The sequence below is a fragment of the Tubulanus polymorphus genome, chromosome 2 (assembly GCF_964204645.1).
Source record: "Tubulanus polymorphus chromosome 2, tnTubPoly1.2, whole genome shotgun sequence".
Lineage (NCBI taxonomy): Eukaryota > Metazoa > Nemertea > Palaeonemertea > Tubulaniformes > Tubulanidae > Tubulanus > Tubulanus polymorphus.
In genome coordinates this window covers 12,554,197-12,564,480 of record NC_134026.1, presented here as the reverse complement: position 1 = coordinate 12,564,480, position 10,284 = coordinate 12,554,197, and the positions used below count along the sequence as shown (strand labels likewise).

The following is a 10,284-nucleotide window of genomic DNA, read 5'->3' as shown; positions in this document are numbered from 1 at the left end:
ATTTCAGGGAATTTCCGAAAAACGCCGAAATTTCAGGGAATTCCCGAAAAACGCTGAAATCGTGGTACCGACAAAACACGTTTTGGAATAATTTCCGGGCCGGTGTCCGCTGCCGAGTCCTGAACCGTGTTTTAGTCTCCACCTTCGGTTACAGAGAAATGCCTTAAGGTCGTCTTCATGTTCGACTTTTAATCGATTGCGGATTGCGTAGATGTGTTTTTGATGTGTTTTACATGTTTGAACACTCATACACATTTATTCCGCTGAATATTTCGGGTTTTGCAGGCCGTTCGCATTGACATAATGCATGCCATGAAATATTCATTAACCGGCAAAATCAATTCAAATCAATGTATTTGTTCATTATTTTGAAAATTGCTAGTACTCTTTGTCATTGGACACCCAGAAGTAGGTCGGTTGTGGCGCTAAGTTACTCCTTGCTAAGTCTGAGGTTGATGGTAAATGAACTTTTCCATACTTCAGGTAATCAGAATCAGGTTTTGACAGTAGCCCATGCGGATAAGGCATATGACATTCACGTGCTTGCGTGTCCGAATCCCATTTTTGTAACATTTGTCTTTGGATTTTCTAAGTTCACCGGGTTCACACATGCGTATTATGGCACCATGCTGGTGTGTGTATATACGCTGTTTAGAGATTGACATCGCAATTTGGTCCTGTGGTATGGAAAAGTTCGGAAAACGACGAAGGTCGATTTGATTCAAGTTGGTTTATCTGACTGAAATTATGAAATAAACGTGAATTTAATTCGAGTGGAAATATTTTCTCTAAGCCAGCTATATGCCGCCTGGTAAATTGGCCTATATATGAATAATGATATTGATATGTCTGATTATCATGATCATATACAGATAATTGAAGCACAGTTATCTACAACCCAATTGATGAGAAAACGTGTTTACTTTCAATTCTGCTAAATATGGAACCTAAAGGGCTAAGCAATCTAAATGCAAGTAGTTGTTACTTGAATGCCATAGTTCAATGTTTGAAGGCCTTGCCATGTTTTAGGGAGCGTATATTTGCACACAGCAGCACAGTTGATTGTGAGTATGACCTGAAATATTAACAGGTAGGCCTGTATCGATAATAGGACCTTGTGTGTTACGTGGTCAGCTGGAGTAAATTGAAGTAATTAAAAGAAGATAAAAGAAGATGTTAATAAGAAACAATTTAATGCAGTGTAATTTCAAGGTTTTTTAAGATACATGTACATACAACGATAATATAAAATGTAGTCTTGCAGCAAGTACAACATCGATTAATTTTCATGTTCTTGTTGTAGGTGTAGTGGATGATTGCATCCTTTGTATACTTGACCACTGCTTTAGTGGCTATCACGAAGAGCTTTTTTATCTGGTAAATGGTAAGTCTTAATTCCTCTTTTAAACTGTATGAAGAATGCATTTAAATTCGAACAGTCGATATCTAGTTAGGCTTTGGCTGATAAGTGCAATATCCAAGGTCAATTCCGACTACTAGGGCATAGGCTCAAATTTATTTAGTATAAGATAAGGGCATTTAAGTTGTTACAGTTGTTTCATGCAAAAGTTGCAGTTTGGTGCTTTAATTACCTTTCATTGCTTTCAGACATTATTCCTGGTGGCAATATTCGTCATCAGCAAGATGCTGAAGAGTTTCTTACAGGGCTATTCAGAATAATTTATAATCAGGAGCCGTAAGTATTTAGTCTAATTTTAACTGTAATTGGTGTATGGTTCGTTCTATATATCTGAAGCACTTCAGAGCAATTTTTTAGCTTTGTAAAAATTAGTTCTAATAGGTGAATCTCATACGCACATGTTATAGGAACAGTTAACATTAATTCCGAATGATTTTTTAACTTTATTGGCTGTGGCTTTGTCAAGTTGAATCCTTCCAAAGGACATAAATCCTTATACCATAACCTGTTTGGCCAGAATATTGTATGATGATTTAATTGTACATTTTAGTTCGTTGCTAGAGATTTTTCAAAGCAGCTGGACCGGAACAAGTGAGTATTAATTGACATCCATACCATAGACATTTTCCACCCTAGCCTTGAATGTTGTATTCATATGATTTAGATTTAAAATAGACTAGTGCATAGATTATGAGATCCATTAGATTGGATAAGTTTGTGTGTAAATAAGTCTGTTAAAGTTTGACAGCAAGATTCATTTGGTTTTTTACAGCTACGTGTGTTAAATGTAAAGCGGTAAAGAAAACATCAGAAAATCAACCCATAGTTTCTTTACCCTGTTTGGTGAGTTTCAATTCAATGTTCCATATTTCTAGGCGGTATTAATATAATGTATTATAAGATTATAATTAAAGCTTGGATGATTTATCTTACTTTCTGCTATATTCGAATGTGCGAATATTAAGCGTTTCAGTGTTTCAGCTTTTTCAGCGAAGTTCAGGAACCGGTTAAAAGTATGCGTACAACCTGTGAACCCTTGAAGAAATTATTCTTGATGAAAAGAGAGTTATTAAAGCCTAGTAATTCAAAATGAGGTACGAAAGCCCTGCGAATCAGTGGTTGGGCTAAGAAAATAGCCATCATGAATGATTGGTGCCCTTTTCTTTCTTTCACGAGTGTTGCCAATTTTTCCTGATTTCGGGATTTTGACATGCATACTTCCAAAATTATTTTGATTATAGTGTAAAAATGCGATGATTTTGAAGGTGCAGACACCCATTTTCAGAATTTTTGTACATGTAGTAAGAAATTAATTTGAACGTACGAACTTAAATTATTTTTCCAAAAATTATCTGGAATTTGACCAATTGTTGTAAAAATGTGATGATTTTGTGGAACCATCGATTTAGTATGTATATGCATGGGTCCTGAGATCTCTAAATACATAAGACATATTAAATGCATGACCCCTTTCATGAGAGAAGAGTATAATGATGTAACTGATATTAATTGATGAAATTGTCTTTCATTTTGTGTTATGTATTCTGTCCATTCTGTGTTATGTATTCTGTCTCAAAATAGTTACTAATGTTTGTATTTATATATTTATTTTTCTGTTTTTAAAAATAAAATGTTTGCTTATATTACATGTATTCTTAATTACATTTATCTGGATCAGATGGTGGATTCAATATTAACAATTTTGGAAAGGATTTATTTTTCAAAAACTGATTTTGGACAAAATGTGATGGAATAGCCTAATACCAGGGTCCGTAGCGGTCTTTAAATTCCATGAAGGTTTTTGAATTGTTATGTTGCTGGGGAAATACTAGAATCTTTAAATTTGAAAGCCTGTCTTTGGAAGTCTTTAATGTTATCGATTATCGCCGAGTTGTATGGTGTACGGATATTTATTTACTGAAGACAATTCAATGCGTAGCAACAGTCAGCCCACTCGTGATGTCAGTGTAAGTCAGTGTACACGGGGCTAAGCGCTCGATATGCAGATTACTGATGTATAGAGGCCTACAAACACCATCACATACACGCTACAGTCACCATGGTGGCAGCACATCCAGTGCTCATATATTGGGGCGCGCCGCGCGCTCGCGCTATACGTTTTGTTTTAATACAGTGTTTGAATGAAAACAGTTTTTTTGAATGCAATATACTACATGAATTATCATTTTAAGAGTAATTATCGGTCTAATAATTATCAGTAAGTTTTTGAAATGATTTAAATAGGGTCATGAGGGGGAAGGTGCGGTATCGGCATTGACGAGGTGGACGGAAACCAAGAAAATTAGGGCCTACGGTTGAAAAAATCATTTGAGAATATTATATTCTTAGGGACGAGCCTATTCCAGATGAGATTTTCATTAAATGGGAAGTGTGATGATGTCATAGGATTTATGAGGCAAAAATTGCATGGCGTGTCCACGGTGTCGTCAAATTCGTGATTTTAAGCGTCCATTTAAAACCTTAAAATTTTTCTGATTTTTACAGATCTGGTTTTTGGCTCTAAATTGGAAAAATCAAATCTGCGACTATCCGAATTTGTCTTACACTGTTGTGACCGTAGAGATCCATATATGGCAACTGTATAGTCAACTCATGCATAAGATGCATTTTTGCTCCATCTATTGACAGCCAAACACACTAAGACACCACTCAACGCGTGCCCGTAATGGGAAAAACAATTGACTTTACCGATCAATTTTTACGGTTAAATTGGAAAAACTTTTCTCTGCAGTTGGAAAATGATTTTTACATCACGAGAATCACATTATTCTAAAGTAAATTTATTAATACTCAACTTTTTACAATAAAACATCATGGAAGATTAACTGCCGTTTAAATCAAATCACTAACACAAAACTCAATAGCGCGCGAGCTTCATCAATGCGTCGATGGAGCGCGCAACAATGGATTTACGAGAAAGTTAGGCATGTTTCATTTACGATAAACACACGTTGATATCTATGTCCATTCTTACCTGTGATTGTTATAATCTTTCGAACTACAAATATGTTATTATAGAATAATCTTATACAGGATTTAACATAAATCCACCATAAATTGACCGTCGTGTCTTGGAACGAATGCAAATTCCCGAATTGGTAGAAGTGAATCGAAAAGTCCCTTATGTAACCAAAATATTTAAAAAAATGTCCGACAGTTGTTTCTCTCAGTACCTTCATCGCTCCGAAAACGATGAACTACGGCACAAAGCTATCGAAAGAGAACTTCAGTCTGTTCATAAATAAAGTTAAAGCTGAGCGCAATGAAATATTCATGGTTGGTACGTATATCTGAATTATATGAAGTTCGACCAGAATTTCAACACGTACTACTTGATCGCTCATTACTCGATAAGTACAAAACAAAAAATTGAATTTTTAAGAAAAGCCAATTGTATCACTATGCGCGAGCTTCTAAATTCACCCCAATCCAATATCAGTATATCCACCTTAGCCATATCGCTTAATTATCAGCAAGCAAAATCCCAGTTTAACCCCGAGACCCATGAATCGGTACTAAAAGGCATATGGAAAAAATCAAACAATATTCTAGCTCAAAAAAATGCAATTTCAGATGCGCCAACGAACGAAAGATAGTGCCATACTGAAATACAGTGTTTTCAGTGAAACTTCTGATATGTAACAGTTGAGTAACAGTTGAGATCACCTCTGAACGCTAACATGTTTTTGCAGCGCTCCCTTTAAATCTGAGATTTCTTCACTATTTTGACCGATCGAGTTCGTCTGTCATTTACATCTATCAATCGTAAGTGCTGATTAACTATCTGTGCTCCTCATTTGAACTAAATCATCTATCGTCTATCTTAAATTCATCGATTTGCGTCGCGTTCTGAAACTGCCTAAAACAACGTCAACAACAACAAACATGGCGCCGAGCAAACAAAAGAACTGGTACTACGCCGTCGCGGTCGGCCGTGATCGCGGCATACACACATCTCGGGACACGTGTGAGGCCTCGGTAAAGGGAGTATCAAATCCCTCTTTTAAGAAATTCTCGAGTCTTCGCGATGCCCGTGACCTCTGAAACACCCGCTAGAGGATGTTATAGTACATTCCATAGATTTGCTAGGGACTATGAAATCCACACCTCTCAGCCTATTCTGTAAAACCCAGAGGATCGAGTTTCCGACAACGTGCCGAGCAACTCTAAGCGAACCTGTATGTACTGAAGAACCGCCATCTCACTGTGCTACTAACGACAGAACCGTTTCTGAACCGTCGATGAACTATAGCTGCACTCTCTGCGCGTTGCCAGATGATGAACGCATGATCGAATGCAAAAGCTGCGCAAGCTGGCTGCATTATAAATGCACTAAGTTGCCCCGCTACCAACTTTATGTTCTGCATAAAACGAAGCGTACATTTCAATGTGAGTATTGTATATGCGCTATTCCGTCGGACTTCTTCTCACCATTCGATACGCCCTCCATGGCATGCGCATCAACGAACACTGAAACCGAGCCAAAATCATCTGCTCTGAGTGACGCCTCCACCAACACGTATCAAGATACATCCATTTCGCATACTCCCTGTATGGCTATGTTTAGAGAACTTCAATCAAAATTTGTTGACAAACTCCTGTCTGCGTCCTCCGAAAACGATGAACTACGGCACAAAGCTATCGAAAGAGAACTCCTAGTGGAAAAGAAGCTTAATAAAGAACTACAAACACTTAGTAAGTCTCAATCCGAAAAAAAATTGTATGTCTAGACCTACAAGTTCTCTCACTCTCCGAAAAAGTCTTTAAGTTAATACGCGACATGAAAAAAATACACCAGTAATAGGGATAATAGGCTTTCAGATCAAAGGTCGAACGGTCGAGCTCATTAAAAAACAAAACATTAAAAGTAATTTAAAACTATAATATATTTTCATAACCGTGTGCATTTTATATTATAACTAAATATTTATTCTAAGATATCAATAATTTAATACAATACACAAATTCATATAATCAAATATATTTTAATAATAATAATTATTCTATTATTCAACTGAAATACACACGGTTATGAAAATATATTATAGTTTTAAATTACTTTTAATATTTGTTATTAATGAACTCGACCGCTCGACCGCTTGAAAGCCTATTATCCCTATTACTCTTAAAATAATCATATACATGAATAAAATATATATGAATAACATATAAATTGATAGATTATTCAATATAAAAGTGTGAGTAAAGTGTGAGCTCTTATAGAATAGATATAAAAGTATATATTTACAACATTATTTCAATATTTATATTTGTGTGAGTTAGATTTTTAAACATTAAAAGTGTTAGTAAAGTGTGATTGAGATAATACATAATATAAATCATTGAACTTCTAAAATCAATTTAGTAAAAAAATATGTATAATAAATGGAACCAGAACAACCACAAACTATCGATATAACAAATAACGCTGGTGTTATAAATATATACTACAAGAAGTGTTCTAAATGTGAATTAGATAAATTAGCTTTAACAGAATTTAGTAAGCGTAAGATTAGCAAAGATGGTTTTCAATATTGCTTTAAAACTTGTTTTAAACTATATACCAAACAATACCGAGAAGATAATATAGAACATTATAATTATTATATGGCAGAATATATGAGAGAAAGATATCAAACAGATCTTAATTTTAGATTGAAACAATGTTTAAGATCTAGATTAACACAATTATTCAACAAAGAAACACATTCAGAAACACTATCTAATTTATTGGGTTGTTCAGATGAATTTCTCAAATCATGGATTATATTTCAATTCGATGATAAAATGAATATAGATAATTATGGGGATTATTACCATATTGATCACCTGTTACCAATATCTAAATTTGACATGAGTGATGATTATAATAAGAAGCTAATATAGAACTGGAGAAATTTAAGACCTCTTGAAAAGAAAGAAAATATAATTAAATCTAATAAACTAGATATACAGTTATATTTAGATCAACTGGATGAAGCAAAGACATTTGTTGAATTATGGAACTCAACACATAATGAAAAATACGTTGAATGTTAAACGCTTAGAAAACCGGTTACTCTCGATCTATGTCAAACCGCCTGTATGTAATTGTATTAGGTTGTTTACAAAAACATCTGTGCCGTATTTCATATTCAGTTGAATAGGGTGTATCTCATTTGAATATTGATCGGGTGTGTTATTTTAGTTGAAAAGGATTAATCAATTATATTACAAAAGAAGGAACATCTGTTGCACAGACAGTGTTTAGCTAGTGAATAACTGCCAGTTATAAACGCGCAGCACATAAGCATAGGAACGTATAGGATATTCTCTCTATAAACACAATTTTAGGAGTTTACAGTTATAAATGTAAGTACGGTTTTTGTTGTTATTAAGGCGTTGGAAAACGCTAAACATGTAAAACTTATCCTGGTAAGATGCGCCACAAAATGGTCATGTTTAAGTGTTGTAATTAATATTTTACAACTACAACTTCAAGTTAGTTTTATTCTACGCTAGATATTTATCTTTTAGATAACAAAATGAAGGCCATTGAATCAAGAAAGTGAAGATAGATGGATGTGGAATCAGAAATAATGGATATTTCAACTCATGAGACATGTAGCAGTTTAGCCATACTGTATAGGCTTCCAATGCATTACGTTTGTCGGAATGTCAATTGCGTCATTAAGCTGTTGTTAATGACACACAGTGACAGATGTTGTATTGTATTTTATTGATTCCTGCATTCCACGCATAACTTGCCGGGCCTCAGACGCCCGGTGAGGAATGTAGAAATCGATAATGATTGTATAACAAAATATATGTGTTTATGAAATAGTATTTCCACCAGTCGTTTCTTTGAATTTATTTTCAGTTTTAGGATTTATTATCGAGAATCCGAAATGACTTATCTGGACAGTTATAGTTACTGCTCCTATAGATAAACAATATTAGTGAGATAATCTAAATCCTAATCAAAATAAAAAGTATTTAAAAAACAAAAACTTCAACTAGCTAGTGAATTCTATTATATTTTTAATACTTTCTTTTCAAAAGAGAATACTTTATATTTTGAATAGATCCGAATAGAAATTCTTTAGCTTTAACTAGCTAGTATCTTTTGAAGAATACTTATAATATTTTTCTTGCTTTTTTCTCTAATATAAATGTCAAAGAAATCAAATAAGAATAATACCAACATATGAAAAAACATTAGATGATTTAGGCATTAGTGATAATAAGGATATTCCAATCAAAATTGAAAATAATATTAATTGTAATATTGATTATGAATACTATTTATATTGTAAACACCATCTAGAATTATTAATTGCTGGCGGGAAATATAATCAGTTTATCGGGAAAATAATTACTTTTCAAGAATTAGATGCTATGAAACCCGATAAAGTAATGAAATATTTTAAGATTTATGAAGAAGCTAGATTAGCTAGAATAAATGATTCTATTTCAGATGGTATTGTCAAATGTTATTCTAAGTTATGTAACCAGTTAATACCAATTGATGATGAAAATAAATTATATAGTGATTTGAAAAATGACTATTTAGTTATGACTGAATTACAAAAATGGGTCGGATATGCTTCATTTCAATTAGGATCGGTTATGACATTAATTTCTACTGGCGTCATAACATTTTCGAACATCAAGCCTATGGAATATAAATCAGGTAAGAACGAAACAGATGTACTACAACCAAACGTCGAAACAGAAAATGATATCAGAACAAAAATTAACTAAAATAAATGAGTGATGGAGTTAAGAAAAAGGCTAGATCCGAGAAACAAATTATATGGGCAAGAGAATTAGGTAAAAGATCTTCAGAATTAAAAAAAGCTAAGAAAAAGAAATTAACTGATATAAATGAATCACAGACTTTATCTGATATTCATTCAAATAATAATCCATCTGATTCTTCTAATGCTGGAAGCAATTATAAATTATATATTACAATTGGATTAGTAACAGTTATTATATTATGCGGTGTAATATATACATCAAAATTCAAATCTGATGATAAAGATGATTCCAATGACAATCGGAAACTTAGTTATCCGTGTACAGACAGTAAACCTATTATACCAGAAAATAAGTCAAATGTTAAAATCGTTGAAAATAAACCAAGATTATTATTAATGGATTAAAAGAAGATGAAAAAAGAACAATATTTAAGAGAGTTATATTATAACCCAGAGAGTGAAGTATCATATTCTAACGTTTTAGAATTATGGAATAAAATTAAATCTGATAAAGAAAATGGTAATATAAAATATAGTGAACTAAGATTATGGTTACAAAATCAACCAACATATCAAATACACAAGAAAATGGATAAAACTTATTTAACAAGAAAAGTTATGGTTTCATATATCGATCAACAATGGCAAGCAGATTTAATTGACATGAAGAACTTAGAGGAATACAACAACGGATATTTCTGGATACTGAATGTTATAGATATATTCAGTAGATACGCATGGTCAATTCCAATCAAAAATAAAACTGGAATAGAAGTAACAAATGCTTTTAAATCAATATTTAAAGAAGCTATTCCAGATAAGATACAATTTGATGAAGGTAAGGAATTTTATAACAAACATTTAAAAAAACTATTATCTGATAACGATGTAGAATATTTTTCAACACACTCAGATAAAAAAGCATCTATTATAGAAAGATTTAATAAAACATTGAAAACTAGAATGTGGAAATACTTTACTGCTAATGAAACATATAAATATATCGGTGTGTTAGATGATTTGGTGAAAGGTTATAATAATTCTAAACATAGTTCTATAAATATGAAACCTATACAAGCTAGAAAAGAAGATAATTCGGAA

General features: G+C 33.0%; 1 protein-coding gene across 1 annotated transcript; it reads left to right on the top strand.

Annotated features, from left to right (window-relative positions):
- Positions 1-931: 931 nt before the first annotated feature.
- Positions 932-2,513, top strand: LOC141898929 (uncharacterized). The gene is made up of 6 exons (XM_074785078.1): positions 932-1,064; positions 1,304-1,384; positions 1,609-1,696; positions 1,971-2,011; positions 2,193-2,263; positions 2,394-2,513. Exons 1-6 carry the CDS (start codon positions 941-943, stop codon positions 2,511-2,513), a joined length of 525 nt encoding a protein of 174 aa, XP_074641179.1. The 5' UTR covers positions 932-940.
- The last annotated feature ends 7,771 nt before the right edge of the window (positions 2,514-10,284 follow it).